The 16,860-nt window shown below is 37.6% G+C and overlaps 1 protein-coding gene across 1 annotated transcript in view; it reads left to right on the forward strand.

The window, feature by feature from the left end:
- The window catches only part of ARNT (aryl hydrocarbon receptor nuclear translocator), a 66,585-nt gene that overhangs the window by 36,152 nt on the left and 13,573 nt on the right, over positions 1-16,860 (forward strand). Inside the window, 6 exon segments of the mRNA XM_006900123.1 lie at positions 2,195-2,408; positions 4,260-4,362; positions 7,953-8,018; positions 8,597-8,682; positions 9,174-9,250; positions 10,249-10,383. Coding sequence (XP_006900185.1) covers positions 2,195-2,408; positions 4,260-4,362; positions 7,953-8,018; positions 8,597-8,682; positions 9,174-9,250; positions 10,249-10,383 — 681 coding nt within the window.

A 16,860-nucleotide genomic window follows, 5' to 3' on the forward strand; every position in this document is an offset into this window, starting at 1 on the left:
AGAAAAGGGTTTTAAAAAAATAAATTAATAATTTTTATGGAATCAGGTATGTATTAGGGCAATGGGTAAAGAGAATAGAATGACCAAACCAAATAAGGATAGTCAGGAAAAACACCACCAAAGAACCTATCTTTTGTTTTCATTTTTAAAAACACTCTATTTATTACAGAAATATTTGGAGAATCCGAAAGTGTAAGAAAAAATAAGTACTGTATTAGCTCACCATTTTTAATGAAAACATTAGAAAGAATATGATTCAAAAGGAAAAAAAAAATAGCAGTTTCCCAAGTAGGATGCTATATATGAAAAGTATACATAGCACAGATTTTGTAGCAGTGAGACAGTAAGTTTTTTCCCATGTGACACCAGCATATGCCGATTCAACTAAGTGCAGTTAAAACACTTTCTGTAGTCAAAGCTGGTGCTATGCATTGTGAGAGCAACGTAAATAATGGTAAGAGGTAGTTGTTGCTGCCAGCAAACATGTTAATAGATACTACAACAAGCATAATTCTGTTACATGCAGTAAAGTAATACGTCTTGTCAAAGTATAGATATAGAAACTAGGATTTAGGGAATAATACAGATTTTGGGATTTGTACAAGCAAAAACAAGTGTGAGAGTGATTGAATTATTCATCAAAAATAGTATGCTTTGGAAATAATAATAAGGCTGGACCTAATGAAAGAATGCTCATGTTTTATGTTAAAGATTTTAGATTTTAATTCATAGTCCTTGATGAATCATCAAAAATAGATTAGTACATCTGGTAGCATTTTAAGGATAGATTAAAAAATAGAAGTGATCACTACATTAGTCTTGATAAATGATGACAAGGACCGGGAATGTGGAATCGATAATATTGGAAAGTAGATATGGTAGAACTGAGTTGTCATTTAAGTGTGTTCAAGAGTAGTTACATTTTCAGCATGGAAGGAGGTGATAATATAAATTGAGAAAAAGAATGCTGGAAGAACATGGAGGAATTTTTTTAAGATGGGGAACCAAGTCAGTATCTTTGCTCCTGAAATTGAGTTTAGTAAAACAAATTATGCTGAGAGGCATTAGTCAGTAACAAAAGTACGGTTATGGTATTAGACCTCTAATGTAAAAAGCCAAGAAATGTTTTATACACAGATATAATCAATTTTGGAGAGTTAACAGATGTGATATGATGGAGGAGTGAACAGAAAAATACTAATTTGAATAGAATATCAGAACATTCAGCAGATACTTGGAAGCTCTGGTGGGTTAGTGGTAAAGAGTTGCACTGCTAGTCCAAAGGCACATGGTTCAAATCCACCAGCTGCTCTGGGAGAAGAAGCTAGGCAATCTCCTTCCCTTGTGATTTACTACTTCTGAAACCCCACTGGATGGTCAGCTATGAGTTAGTTCCACTTGGTGGTACAAAACACCAACAGAGTTTAAGAAAGAAAAAGAATGTAGACTTTAATTCTAATTCATATTTGATAGAACTGGATGTGATAGCCCAGGAGTAGAATGTGGTATAATAGAGAAAACCTAAGCTGGACTCTTAGGACATGTGTGTATCTAAGACTTAAATGAAAGTAAAGGAGTCAGAGAAAGAACTTTTGAGAAGGAAGCATAAGTTTCAATACAGTGCCATAGAAGCAAGAGGAAAAAGATAAAGTTCATAAAATAGTATGATCAGTATTGTGGTTTAATAAAATGATGAAAATCCAGGAAAGGGAACTTGAGTTGTCACATAGGAGAACATTGTGCTCTCTTAAGAACACTGAAACAATACAAAACCCATTATAACAATGTTTTAGAGTGAAGACTACATTATGATTGAGAAAGAAATGAAAAGGTGCGAAGAATAGAGGCAGCGACTTTAGCTTTACTAATAGTATATTCTTGGCACTGAAAAAGAGACATGAGTTCAAGTTGAGAGGAGTTTTGTATAAAATTGAGGGTAAGCAATCATAGGCCTGAGGTGAAAGAAAAGGTAGAAATATTAGTAGAGCAAGATCCTAAAAAAAGACCTAGATTCAAAGAATTGTTACGGTAAACCTTTTTATTACTTGTTTTGAGTCCCAAGATAAAGAAGAAATGTCAGGGAGGTAACAAGGTGAAAGTCGGTGGCTTTGGATCAGATATGTCCTGAAGAGTCTTAGAAATACTTGGCTTTCTGAAGTTCGTTATTAATTCTTGTTTTCCTTTTCTTGAGCAGGAACTAAAACATTTGATCTTGGAGGCAGCAGATGGCTTTCTGTTTATTGTGTCATGTGAGACAGGCCGAGTGGTTTATGTTTCGGATTCTGTGACCCCTGTTTTGAACCAGCCACAATCTGAATGGTTTGGCAGCACACTCTATGATCAGGTGCACCCAGATGATGTAGACAAACTTCGTGAGCAGCTTTCTACTTCTGAAAATGCCCTGACAGGTAAGCATTAGGTGGGCGAGGTAATTAATGTGAAGTATGAAGTACCTGCCTACCCACCCTGTGGAGAAATTGGCTTTGTGAATCCAGTGAGACCTCTAGAATTTTCTCCTTTGGTGAACATCATAAGTTCTTTTTTATTCTTCTCCAGGTATCTGCTTTGTGGCTCATCTTTTAATCTCTAAATGTTTATTAAAACTAGTAAAATAAAATTTAAAAAAAGGAAAAAAAACCCCTAACATTAAAGACATTTTTCTTTAACAAAGGCTAAAGTGATGTTAAACTGTGAAATCTACAGGGGTTAAAAAATAGCATTTCTTTTATAATGAAGGTACTAGCATGAGGAAGATAAGACAAGCAATAAAATAAATATCAGTTAAAAATATTATAATAGTGATAATCTGTGTATAAAAGTTTACATTTGCTCCATAACATTAATACAGATCAAACAGCAAATAGTCAGCCTACATTTTTTTAAATCATTCTGTAAGAATGAATTAGCTATGCTTTCATGTCATTTGTAGGTAATTTACTTGCAGTTTTTCTATTGCTTGTGCTTGGGTTTGTCTAAGATTCTCTGATAACAGGTTTTTATTTTAGAGGTGAGTCACTGTTAATAAGGGTCTTTGTTTTTTAAATCTATTCCATACTCTTCTGGCTTGTTCTTTCCCCCCCTCCCTTCCAATTTTAATGTTCTTCAGCCCTTTGCTAGAGTTTGGCTAGAAGAAACAAGTCACATCTGCTCCTGAGAAACTCTGGAGAAAAGTTTAAAGTAGAAGCAGATTAAAACTGGTAGTTAAAATGAAATTTAAGAAATTCCAATATGGTTATGTCAGTGCTGTTATTTAGTTTTCCCTCTTTCATGTTTTTATGGATTTCATTTTCTAGTTCTTTTTTCCTAAAAGTTGCTCTTTTATTTGTATGTAATAAAGGAGAAAACCATATTGACTTGAGAGAATTTGTTTCTATAGCATATAAAATTGTTTCTAAATCAATGAACATGTGACAAGAGTGAATGTGTGTGTAAAAAAAAATCAGATATAAGCTTATATCCTTACCTCTTGGTTGCCAGATTCACTTCTTCTCTTTGCCTTGTTGTTAAGTGCCATCGAGTTGCAGGCAACTCATAGTGACCCTATGAAGGAGAGTCCTTGACGCTTGGGTGCCTTTCATCCTCTCTCTGGGTTCATAGGGTTTCCAGAGGCAAGCTATTATGGAAATGGATACCACTCCTTCCAAGCTTGTTTTAATTGGGAAGCTCCACCCCACTCTCTGTCTGCGTTGGGTAACCAGCCATTAATGCATTTGATACATCTGTGTCACAGTGTTCAGCCTCACAGCAACCACAAGTGACCATGGTACGGCAACTTGTACATCAGGGCTATACGTTCTAGAGGAATGTCTGAGCAAACTGAGGGCCCTTTTGGGCTTGAAGCCCTCTGCTTCCTTAAACCCTAGGCCAAGACTGGCTTGCCTGGCTCCTGGAGGCAGAGTAGTCCTTCACGTTTGAAAACTGAAAACTGACTCAACACCCGCACAAAGAGCACCATGGTCTCTTTGGCAACTGGGCCATCGCTCTTTGCCTTACTGTTTTTTAATTTAAAGAGTGCAGCTCCTTGCTAAGAATTGAAATATTTTAGGCTTTTGAGGCAGGAGAGAAATCTATCTTCTTCTTGGCTAATTCTGTTACAAGCAAGGAGATTGTAGAATGTGAATGGGATGCTGGCCTCTTTTTCACTCCAGTATCTTCTTTTTCTCATGGTGTGTGTATGTGTGTGTGTGTCCTTTCCCATATCTCCCCACCCCAATTTCTCCACACTGACAGTCCAAACTGCTCTGCACTTCCTTCTTTAGGGCGTATCTTGGATCTAAAGACTGGAACGGTGAAAAAGGAAGGTCAGCAGTCTTCCATGAGGATGTGTATGGGCTCAAGAAGGTCATTTATTTGCCGTATGAGGTAAGAGTCAAACTGAAAATAGGACATAAGAATAATCGAGAGCTAAGGGTTTGATTCATTGTGAAAGTTAAAATTTTAAATCCAAGTTCCAGTTGGATTAAATTTAGCATTTAAGGTCCACATGAGTTGTAACAAAACAAAATGTTGGGTAGGGAAATATTTACTGAACTTTTTCTAGGCCAGATATTTTGAGAGGTGCTTTATGTCTTTTTTTCTCATTTCATCCCTACAACTATCCTATAGAGTCAGATTTCTAGTTACCATTTAGCTAATAAAAAAGAGACTAAACAAATTAACTCTCTAAGATTACATAATGGAACTCTGATGGTTTAGGGGCAGGGAGTTAGACTACAGTCCCAAGGCAGGCTGTTCCAATATACCAATTTCTCCATGGGAGGAAGTTGGGCATTCTCTTCGTGTGCAGTTGATATCTTCTGAAAACCCCATTGAGGCTCAGCTATGAGTCAGTTCCAACTACAGCAATGAGTTAGGTAAGAAGGTAAGACAGGATTTTATTTTAATCCATATTTGTTTGACTCAAAATGTCTATTTTTTTCCCTTCTTACGAGACAGTATCAATTTATCTAAACCATTTTTGCATTTTATTTGAGTGTGTTTTAGAATTTTGAGGCTTCTATATGTCTTTCTTGGAAGGAGGAGTGGCATCCACTTCCATAATAGCTTGCCTCCAGAAACCCTATGAACCTGGAGAGAGGATGAAAGGCACCCAAGCATCGAGGACTCTCCTTCATAGGGTCACTATTAGTCGCCCGTGACCCGACAGCACTTAACAACAACAACATATGTCTTTCAGTCAGTATTTTTTTTTTGTACTTTTACAAAAGTTTATTGAACAAAAACCTTAATATGAAAATGTATGAAGCTTGGTTTTTCTTTTATAGTAAAATTTGTCCTTGGGAGAAGGGAAATGTGGAAGCAACTGATTTCTCTGCTAGGCATTCATTATTCATACATGTTCCAAAGCTTCTAACATGATGATACTATTTCCTCGTATTGCCACTATTCCAGTATTGTTTTGCTGTCCACTAGTTGCCATCTCCACACATTCATCTATTACAGAAAGGGATCAAATCCTCATAATATTCCTTGGACATGTCTGCCATCATTTAATTTCAATGATAACTTCTTGTCCATAAATTTTTTCAACTCTGGTGGTTGAGCTTTGCTCATTTTGCCTACTTGGGAGACTCAGTGCTGCATTCAAACATAATGTCTTCAGTCAGTATTAGTTAGCAATTTATACTATGCACTGGTGGAAAAAAAAGGATAATAATCCTTTCTGAACAGGGAGAAAAAAAAATCACTTTAAGTTTCAAAATAAATGCAAATTGTATAATGGAAATTGGCTATATTGTATTAAGAAGATGATCACTAGAAATGATAGGTAGAATATTAGGAAAGATTTCCTGAGAGAGACATATGTGAATATTATATGACTTTGTGGTTTAAAGTAGACTCAGACTCCTGGATTTGAATTTTAACTTTGCCACCTTCTAACTCTGATCGTTGATTGCATGATTGTTCAGTCCTTTGGTTTCATTATCTGAAATTGGGGTATTAGTAATACTGCCCTTATAAAATGGTTTTGAGGATTTTTGCTGGATTTTGGAGCTTTTGAGTCCATATGACTCATAGCAACTCTAAACAACTTTGCCCTATCCTGCGCCATCCTCACACTTTTTGTCCTGCTCCAGCCCACTGTGCTAGTCCCCTTTTGTCAATCCAGCTCTTTGAGGGTCTGTCTTTTTTTCTCTGGCCCTCTACCTTTCCCAGCATGCTGTCTTTCTCCAAAAACTGGTTCGTCCTGAAAATGTGTATGAAGTAAGAGAGAGTGTCACCATCCTTTGCCTCTAAGGAACACTCTGATTGCACTTCCTCCAAGACAGATTTAAGGCTTAGAGAAAGTAAATGCGTAGAATAATTCATAGCAAAGTGCAACAATGAATGAATGGCAATCCAAAATCTCTGTAAATGTTCATTAAAATTCATTTAATAAAAGAATAATCATAGCATATACTAATGTATTAAAGTCTGGCTTATTATTATAATTTTAAAGAAATGAGAGAGAAAAAGTAGTGAGTATGGAAAAGAATATCCCATAATATCCCATCATGTAGACTTGGCAAATGTGAAAGGTAGGCAGGAACAAGAGAAATAGTAATGAAATGTAGCAAATAAAAATAGAAAACATTTACCATGAGGTCACTGTCAACTCATGACAGTCCCATGATTTATACCAGAATAGAGCTGTGCTTGAGCTGTAGGGTTTTCAGGGTCTGAGTTTTGGCAAGAATATTGCCAGCACTTTGTTCCTAGATGCTGCTAGATGGATTGAAATTGCCATCCTGCTAGTAGTTTGATTGGCAGACAAATTCATTAACCATTTGTATTCTGGCTCTGTTAATAGAGCTTACAAGTTAGTAAAACCAAGGTCTTTTATTTATAAATAAGGTTTATTAGAACATAGCCATACCTATTTATATGTATTTAGTCTTTGACTGTTTCCTTGCATTAAAGAGTTAGATAGCTGCAACAGAGAGTATATGATCTACAGAGTTGAAATAGTGTCTGCTTTTTTTATGCACAGGAGCCTCTGGTAGATTAGAGAGTTATGTGACTTGCTAACTAAAAAAATTGTCATTTTGGAATCACCAGCTCCTACTATGTAGGAGAAACCTGAGGCAGGGTTTGGATTTTGTTTGGTCCTTTAAATAAAACATTTACCAACCTCAGATGTATATTACAGGAGAAAGATTAGCAGTCTGCTTTCTGTAATAACCATGGCCTTGGAAGCCCTAAAGGGCAGTTTTACATTTTTATTTGTCCCATAGGGTGGCTGTGAGATAGAATCGACTTAAAGGCAGTGGGGTGACGTTTTTTGTTTGGTCTGATGTGTGTATAGGCTTACCTTGGAAATGATGTGAATTTGGGTGTAGACTACTACAATAAAGACAGCAGTGATGTGGGTCACATATATTTTGGTTTCACAATACATAACACAGAAACACATTGTTACTTGTTTGTTACACATAACTTTTTGTTGTGTAACTGCCTCTGAAAACCTGCCAGAGGGGTTAACTGTGGGTCATTTCCAACTCAGTGGTCCATAACAACAACTACAACCTGTGTTTTAATCTGTTATATGTGCCGTTGCATTACAAAATTTTGAACATTGCAAGAATTGCCAAAATGTGACACAGAGACATGAAGTGAGTGTATATTGTTGGAAAAATGGTGCTGATGCAGGGTTGCCATTAACCTTCAGCCTGTGAAAATCACAGTATCTGTGAAGTATTATAAATTGAAATGCAGGAAAATGTGGTGGTCCTGTAGAAGCTTTGCATTTGAAGCGCATATGAGACATTTGTCTTTAAATTCTAAGACATTATTTGTAGGATTTAGAAATAAGAAACCTGACTTAACTTTAGCTTTCCTTTTTGGCATGTTGCCATTGCCACCAGCTTTCTTGGTTTAGTTGTATCCAGAGCTTGTTAGCAGGTTGCTGCTAATGGAACATTCTTTGATCAGACAACCTAAATAAATGCTCACTGTGTCTCTCCTTGAAACAGGTGTGGAAATAGCTCTGTGGACCCAGTCTCCATGAATAGGCTGAGTTTTGTCAGGAACAGATGCAGGTGAGTGCCAGAGCATTGAAAACCAAAGAGATGGGGAGGAAATTGTGCAATGATGAGAGAATGAATATTAAAGAAAAAAAAGTAAACTGGGGAGAGAGGAAAATGTGCAACCATGAATGAATAAAAATCCAACTTTTTGGTAAACTTTCGTTAAAATAGCAATGAAAATAAATTTATTTTAAAGAAAGAAAGCCAAAGAGATAGACGATCATATTTTAAACCATTCTTTCTGTAGTTTTTTCTTCATCATACTTCACCCTCATTGTTCACCTCCTGGTTACCTTCCTCTCGCCCCTCACTTTGGCATTTTTTGAGTTTCTAAAGCTTCTCTTGTTTATCCTGTTCGAAGTTGTCCTTTATGTTTTACCTACTTTTCTTCTGTTAAGTAATTTTTAGTTGATTGACTTTGTCAGGGTTAAAAAATACAGTGGTCAATTTGATGTAGAAAATGTCCAAGCAGTGGTTATCTTGACTTCCAAATACACTAGAGTCTAAAGACAAAGGTTCTAAGCCATCATTGTCCTTTAGGAGCTTTGCTGGGCCATATTTTCTCCTGATACCTGTGATTGTTAATCTAGGAATGGACTTGGCTCTGTGAAGGATGGAGAACCTCACTTTGTGGTGGTCCACTGCACAGGCTACATCAAAGCCTGGCCCCCAGCAGGTAGGAAAGAACGATGGTGATTTTTACAAAGAAACATTACTTTTCTAAATAAAGAGTAGTTTCCCTTTCCAGATACCTTAGCTTCTCTTCTCTTTTTCCAGAAGCATAAATAACTTTCAATGTTTGGTTTATTTTCATTTTTGGTTGTTAAAAAAAATCACAGATTGAGTAAGAGATTGTATTTTATCCTGTGATGGGGACATGGAATTACTGCCTTTCTGTATTTGGGTTGATTGACATAGTTTTATAGAATACTTGGATGGGATTTATACCCCAGTTTGCTACTGTCAGTGTAGGTAAAAAAAAAAAGAGTGTGTGTGAGAGATAGAGTGAAAATACTTAATTGTATGTAATTGTTTTCCTTTATTATCATTCCTCACTCTTTTGCTTTATACCTAGCCTCTTTGTGCCTTAATAGATGTTAACTCTTTAACTGCCTGGTTTTTCCGTTTGAGATTCCTGTTAAAACTTTCAACTTCACCTTCCTAAAGGTGTCTCCCTCCCAGATGATGACCCAGAGGCTGGCCAGGGAAGCAAGTTTTGCCTAGTGGCCATTGGCAGACTGCAGGCAAGTATAAGGAATTTTCCGCACCTGTATTCTTTTCATACAGAGCTCTAGTGGACTAGTTCATAGGGAGTTGCATTGCTAACCCAAAAGCTGCACTTCTCTGGCAGTTTGAATCTATCAGTGGTTCCATGAGACAGATATGGACAGTGTCCTCTGATGTGATTTATAGCCCATAAGTCCAATGTACAGTCAGGTAGGAGTTGGTTCTAACTTGATGGTAGTAATTTTGTGAACTGTGGTGTTGGAGAACGCCACTGACCATCCCATGGACTTCCAAAAGAACAAACAGGTATGTCTTGGAGAATGTGCAAGCAAGGTGTTTCTTGGAGGCAAGGTTAGTGAAGCTTCCTCTCACATGCTTTGGGCATGTTGTTAGAAAGCACCTGGGATTGGAAAAGAATGTCATGTTTGGAAAGGTTAAAGATCAGTATAAGAGGAAGACCCGCGACAACATGAGCTGACATAATGACTGTAACAGTGGGCTCAAGTGTGTTGGAGATGGTAAGGATGGCACAGGATAGGGCAGTTTTTGAGATGCATTATTCATAGGGTTGCTAAAAGTCATACTCTACTCAACAGTATATAACAGCAGTCTTTATGGGAGGAAACTGCCTCATCCTTCTCTGCCAGAGCAGCTGAGTAGTTTGAACTACTGACGTATGGGTTAGCAACTCACTGCTTAACCTGTAGAAACTCTATGTCACTTTGACCACAGTCTAGCCAGATAGAAGTACATGGGCTTTTGGGTTAAATTAACTTTTTCTCCTTTCTTTACGGATTTGGTAAAATGTGTATGTGTGCAAGTGTACTTGGCTTTGTGCCTTTACAGATTATGTTTTTTTGGGTTTTTCCCCCCCTCATTCTGAATGAGCTGTGAACTTCTAGACTTTTCTAAAACTGGGAGCCTTATGTCTATACAGTTGGTTATGTGGAGGTGAAAAAACCACATCTGCAATGAAGAGAATAATTTTATCTTATTTTGATCTCTTTGCTCTTAGGTCACCAGTTCTCCCAACTGTACAGACATGAGTAACATTTGTCAACCAACAGAATTTATCTCCAGACACAATATTGAAGGGATTTTCACTTTTGTGGATCACCGCTGTGTGGCTACTGTTGGTTACCAGCCTCAGGTGAGAAGCTGAAGCTGTGACATCACTTATACTTAGGCTTCTATTTTCACATGGTTATACTGAGATTAGACATCATGTAACTCCATAGACTCCCAAAGCATATGACCACCAGCTTAGAAAAAGAGATAATCCCATTCCTTAAGTAGTTAACTTTGTTCTTATCTTCCTACCAAGGCTAGAATCTCATCTAGAGAAATAGGACTTGTGAAATTAAATAGGAGAAGCAGATATGAGTACGTTTTTAGTTTGTTATTGATGCTAATCTAATAATAATGCAGAAATGTTCATTTTGATTAGTTTTAGTGTTATAGCCACTATTAAATTACATAATCACTAGATGACAGGTGACCCAGAAAATAGGCAAATGTAGAATTAGTTACAATATTTTTTGTTTCTTGGGTTTTATTAACAAGACACCTATACCTCAGTTGAGATGTAAATTATTATATAAAATTTTAACCAGGGGTTATTTCTGGTTATGGCTATGTGCAGAGGTTTTGAAAAAACAACAGAGTTAAACCTTTTTACTACTAGTTTCGACATTATTATGACATTATAGTTATAAAGAAAGTATAGTGTTGGATGAGGATAGTTCTATAAACTAGTGGAACAGAATAGAAAGTCTGTTGCCTCATTTATGATCAAGTGATTTTCAACAAAGGCACTAGAACATTTCAATGGGATAAACCTTTCCAAAAAATGTTGGAATGATTTAATAGCTTACTCTCCAAAAATACCCCCAAACAACAAAAATTCTCAAAACTAATTTTAGCCCTTACCTTATTATATACACAAAACTCAACTGGCAAACCTAAATGCAGCAGCAAAAATTATGAACCTTCTAGGACAGAAGCGGAAGAAAAGACCAAAATGGATGTCAGAAGAAACTCTGAATATTGCACTGGAGCTCAGAGAAGCCAAAGCACAAGGAAGAATTCAAGATACTAAAGAGCTGAACAGAAGATTTCAAAAGGCAACACGGAATGACAAAGTAAAACATAAAAAGAAAACGGAAAAGAACCGGAAGCAAAAAAACAAAAAGGTCCAAACTCGCTCAGCATTTCTTAAGCTCAAGGAACTGAAGAACGCATTCAAACCTCGAGTTGCTATAATCAAGGATGCTTTAGACAGAATATTAAATGATCCAGGAAGTATTAAAAGAAGATGGAAAGAATTGTATTGAGTCGTTGTAGCAAAAGGAATTTGTAGACACAGAAGAATTTAATGAAACAACATATGAGCAAGAGCCTATGGTGATGAAGGAAGAAGTTCAGGCTGCTTTGAAGGAAATAGCAAAAAATAAGGCCCCGGGAATAGATGGTATACCAATTGACATATTTCAGCTAACAGATCCTGTCCTGGACATGCTCACTAAGTTGTGCCAAAAAATCTTGAGAACAACTACTTGGCCAACTGACTGGAAGAGATCTATATTTGTTCCCATTCCAAAGAAGGGTGACCCAACAGAGTGTGGAAACTATAGAACAATATCATTGATTTCACATGTAAGCAAGATTCTGCTGAAGATTATCCAAAAACGTTTGGAACTGCACATCAGCAGAGAACTGCCAGAAGTCCAGGCTGGGTTTAGAGGTGGTCGTGGTACTAGGGATATTGTAGCTAATGTTTGATGGATCTTGGCTGAAAGCAGGGAGTACCAGAAGAATGTCTCTCTCTGCTTCATTGATTATGCAAAGGCGTTTGACTGTGTGGATCATAACAAACTGTGGCTGACTCTGAGAAGAATGGGAATCCCAGAACACTTGATCATGCTAATGCGAAACCTATATTTGAATCAAGAGCAGTCGTCAGAACAGAGCAAGGAAACACTGCGTGGTTCAAAATTGGGAAGGGCGTTTGCCAGGGATGTGTCCTGTCTCCATACCTTTTCAACCTGTATGCAGAACAGATCATCCAGGAGGCTGGGCTCTATGAGGAGAAATGTGGCATCAGGATTGGTGGAAGATCTACCAACAATCTGCGATATGCAGATGACACAACCCTGCTTGCTGAAACTGAGGAGGACCTGAAGCACTTGCTGCAGAAGGTCAAGGACTGCAGCCTTCAGTATGGATTGAGGCTCAATGTCAAGAAGACAAAGATTCTCACCACTGGACCAATTGGCAGCATCAGGATGGATGATGAAGAGATTAAGATTGTTCACAGCTTTAGTCTGCTTGGCTCCACAATCAACACTCTTGGCACCGCAGCCAGGAAATTAAAAGACGTATTGCGATGGGAAAGTCTGTTGTTCAGGACCTATCTAAAGTACTGAAGAGCAATGGTGTCTCTCTGGAGACTAAGGTGTATCTGTTACAGGCCATGGTCTTTGCATTCACATGTTACGCAACAGAGAGTTGGACAGTAACTACGGAGTATAGAAGGAGAATTGATGCCTTTGATCTTTGGTGTTGGAGAAGAGTTTTGAGGGTACCATGGACTGCTAAGAAAACAAACAGATTTATCTTGGAGAGGGTTAAACCAGTCTGCTCCTTGGAGGCAAGGATTCTGAGTCTTTGTCTGACATACTTTGGTCATGTTGTAAGGAGAGACCAGTCCTTTGAGAAGGACATCATGCTTGGGAGGGTGGAGGGGCAGCGCAGGAGGGGAAGACCCTCTATGAGGTGGATTGATTCAGTGACTGGGATAATCGGGATGAGTGTGTCGGAGACAATGAGATTGGCACAGGACAGAACAGAGTTTAGGTCTGTTGTACATAGGGTTGTTATGAGTTGCAAGCAACTCGACGGCACTTAACAACAACAGGAGGAAAATCTCTATGGTCTTAAGTTAGGCAAAAATTTCTTATATGGCACTAAAAACCTAATCCATAAAATAAAGTTAATAAATTTTACTTCATCAGAACTAATATTTACTCATAAAAGGACGTCATTCTACCTGCCACCACTGACCATTCTCACTTGGGTGGCAATAGATAGTGCTGGATGGAATGGGAGGAAAATGTGATGCAGAACTAAAATTATTTTTTTCTCTTTTTAGAAGGACAAATAAGCTGGAATTGATAGCCAACAGAGAACTCTTAGAGACTGTTGCCCTGAGATACTCTTTAAACACAGTATTGAGCCTTATGTCACCTTTTAGTGAAACAGCAGAGTAATGAATAAACTAAAAGCTACTGTTCATAAGATCAGTTTTCTACTTAAAAAAATCATCTTTTTGAGACTAAAATATGATCCAAAAATAAAAAATGAGAAATAGAATTAAAGAGAATATTTTCCAGATTAGGATAAATATAACAAATGTCCCAGAGAAGTTTGTGTGCAGATTGTCAGATGGGAACCTTACTGTGGAAACTTTGCCAAAAACACAGCCAACCAACTTATTGCTGCAAGGTTGGAACTGACTCATCACTGACCCACTACAGGACTCTCAGAGGCAGTCATTTGCACAGAAGAGATTATCCCTTTCTCCAGTGGAAGAGTTGGTAGATTGAAGTTACCAGAGAGAAACCACCCCTGGGTTAGCAGCACAGTTCCCTACCCACTAGACCATAAGAGCTCCCTTCAGAAAACAAACCAAGGAAGGACCAGTCCTTGGAGGGGGATGTCATGCTTGTTAGCGCAAGAGAGGAAGACCTTCGATGAGATGGATTGACTCAGTGACTGGGGTAATGGGGGTAGATGTGTCATAGACAGTAAGATTGGCACAGGCTAGAGCAGGCTTTAGGGCTATTGTACATAGCATACATAACAACAACAAGAAAATAACATCATTTAAAAAAGGAAAAGACCAGCAACAAACGAGGGGGAAATATTTATAAGTTATCTGAAAAAGGCGTATGTTTTTAATAGATAACTGAACTTTTAGTAGACATCTTGTGCTCACCTCTGTACCACCACCACCACCAGTATATAGTGAGCTTGTATGCAACTCAAGAAGAAAAGCAGCCAAATTTTTACAAAAGGACGTAGGATTGGGAGGGAGTCGGGGGGAATTGTACATGAATGAAACATAATGAAAATGAATATAAGGGGAGGAAAGGATATAGGATTAGAATAACATTTTGCCAAAGAAGAAATATGAATGGCTAGTAAGCTCATGAAATGATGTTCAGCATTACTTAGGAAAATTCATTCATTAGGAAAATATAAATTAAAATGATAATGAGATACCACTATATAGGGAGATCTGGTGAAGTAGTCTGTGGGAATTAATGCTTGCTGGCCCAAAGGTTCAAGTCCACCATTGGCTCTATGGGAGAAGGATGTCAACTCCTGTTTACAGCCTCTTAAAACCTGCTGGAGGGTCAGATGTGAGTTCTGACTATATGGCAGTAAGTGAGGTGAGTAATATATCCATTACAGTGGGGATTTAAAAAAAAAAAGACCGAGAACTAACTGCTAGTGAAAATGTGAAGAAACTGAAACTTTCTATGTTGCTGACGTATCTTAAATGGCACAGGCACTTCAGAAAAATATCTAGACAGTTTCTTGAAGACTTTAGTATACACCCACCTCCTGACCTGGCATTTCTATTCCTGAGTATCTACTTAAGAGAAATGAAAATACATATTCACGCAAAGGTTTGTACCCAAATGTTTATAGTAGTAGTCTCTGAATTCCAAAGAATGAAAATAATTTAAATGTCCATCAAATTGCAAATAGATACGTAAACTGAAAATAGATATACAAACTGAGTTTTAAAATCATCTCCAGAATGGATTTGAGGCATTGAACACTAATGACTGATAACCAGATGAATTATCGGTGAATCAAAGACATCATCCATGAAGAGAGCAGAAGGTCACTGCAAAGACTGAAGAGGAAGAAAAACCAAAATGGATGTCAGAAGAGACTCTTTAAAACTGTAGTAAAGTGTCAAGAAGCCAAAACAAAAGGAAAGAAATGTCAAAAGAAATGAACAGGAGATTTAAAAGGGCAGCCTGAGAACACAAAGCAAAATATTATGATGTACAAAGAGCTGGAGTTAGAGAATAAAAAGGAAAGAACTCACTCAGCATTTCTAAAGTTCAAAGAATTGAAAAACAAATGTCAAAACTCAAATTGCAATACTGAGAGATGCTATGGGCAAAATCTTTAATGATCCAGAAAGTATCTAAAGAAGATGGAAGAAATACACAGAGACACTATACTAAAAAGAACTGGCTGACTCTGCAACATTTCAGAAAGGTACCTATGAACAAGAGCCAATAGTAATGAAGGAAGACCTTTAAATTGCACTGAAGGCATTGGCAAAAAATAAGACCCCAGAAATCAATAGAATACCATTTGGCATATTTCAACAAACAGATGCAGCCCTGTCTCACTAGTCTAATTTGGAGGACAGCTGCCTGGCCAGCTGGCTGGAAGAGCTCCATATTTGTTCCCATTCCTAAGAAAAGTGATCCAACAGACTGTGGAAATTATTGAACAATATCATTAGTACCACATGCAGGCAAAATAATTGCTAATGATCATCCAAAAATGGCTAGAACAGTATATTGATAGAGAACTTCCAGAATTCAAGGTGAGTTTAGAAGAGGCTGTGGCACTAGGAATATCTTTGCTGATGTCAGATGGATGCTGGCTGAATGAAAGCAGAGAATACCAGTAGAATGTCTCTTTGTTTAAATGACTATGTAAAGACATTTGGCTGTGTGGATTATAACAATCTATGGCTAATTTATTGAAAAGAATGGGAATCCTAGAACATATTGTGCTAATATGAAACTTTTTCCTAGACCAAGAAGCTGTTGTTCAAAGAAAGCAAGAGTACTTACACTTTATGGTTTAAAATTAGGAAGGGTTTATGTTTTGGTTGTATTCTTTGTCCATACCCAGTCTATATGCTGAGCAAATCATTGGAGAATATGGACTCTGAAGAATAATGTGTGAAATCAGGATCGGAAGAAGACTCATCAACAACCTGTGCTATACAGATGACACGGCCTTGATTGTGGAAAGTGAAGAAGGTTTGAAGCACTGTACTGCAGAATATCAAAGCCTGTAATGTGGCGTACATCTCAAGAATACAAAAGTCCTCACCACTGGACTAATTCATAGTCAACATCTTGATGAGAGGAAGAATTGAAGGTGTCATTAATTTCATCTTACTTGGATTCACAATCAAAACTCATGGTAGCAAGAAATTAAGAGACATCTGCAGGTCTGCTGCTAAGTCCCTTTTAAAAGCACTAAATAACAAGGATATTACTGGAAAGCCTAAGGTAAGTCTGAGCCTCACAGCTGGATTGATAACGTTACACAAGGTGGAGAAAAGATTGAAATAGTAACAATTTCGTATTGGGTCTACAATCTACACTCTTGGTACCAGAAATCAGGAGGTCAGGGACCAATTGCATTGGGTAAGTCCATTGTCTGGGACCTCTACAAATTACTGAGAAGCAGTGATATCAGTGGAGACTAAGGTGTGCCTAATTTTTAGGCCATGGTCTTTTCCATCACTTCTGTGCAGCTGGACAGTGAATAAAGAAAACAGGAGATTTAATGCCTTTGA

The sequence above is a fragment of the Elephantulus edwardii genome, unplaced genomic scaffold (genome assembly GCF_000299155.1).
Source record: "Elephantulus edwardii isolate Elephantulus edwardi_28Jun2011 unplaced genomic scaffold, EleEdw1.0 scaffold00273, whole genome shotgun sequence".
Lineage (NCBI taxonomy): Eukaryota > Metazoa > Chordata > Mammalia > Macroscelidea > Macroscelididae > Elephantulus > Elephantulus edwardii.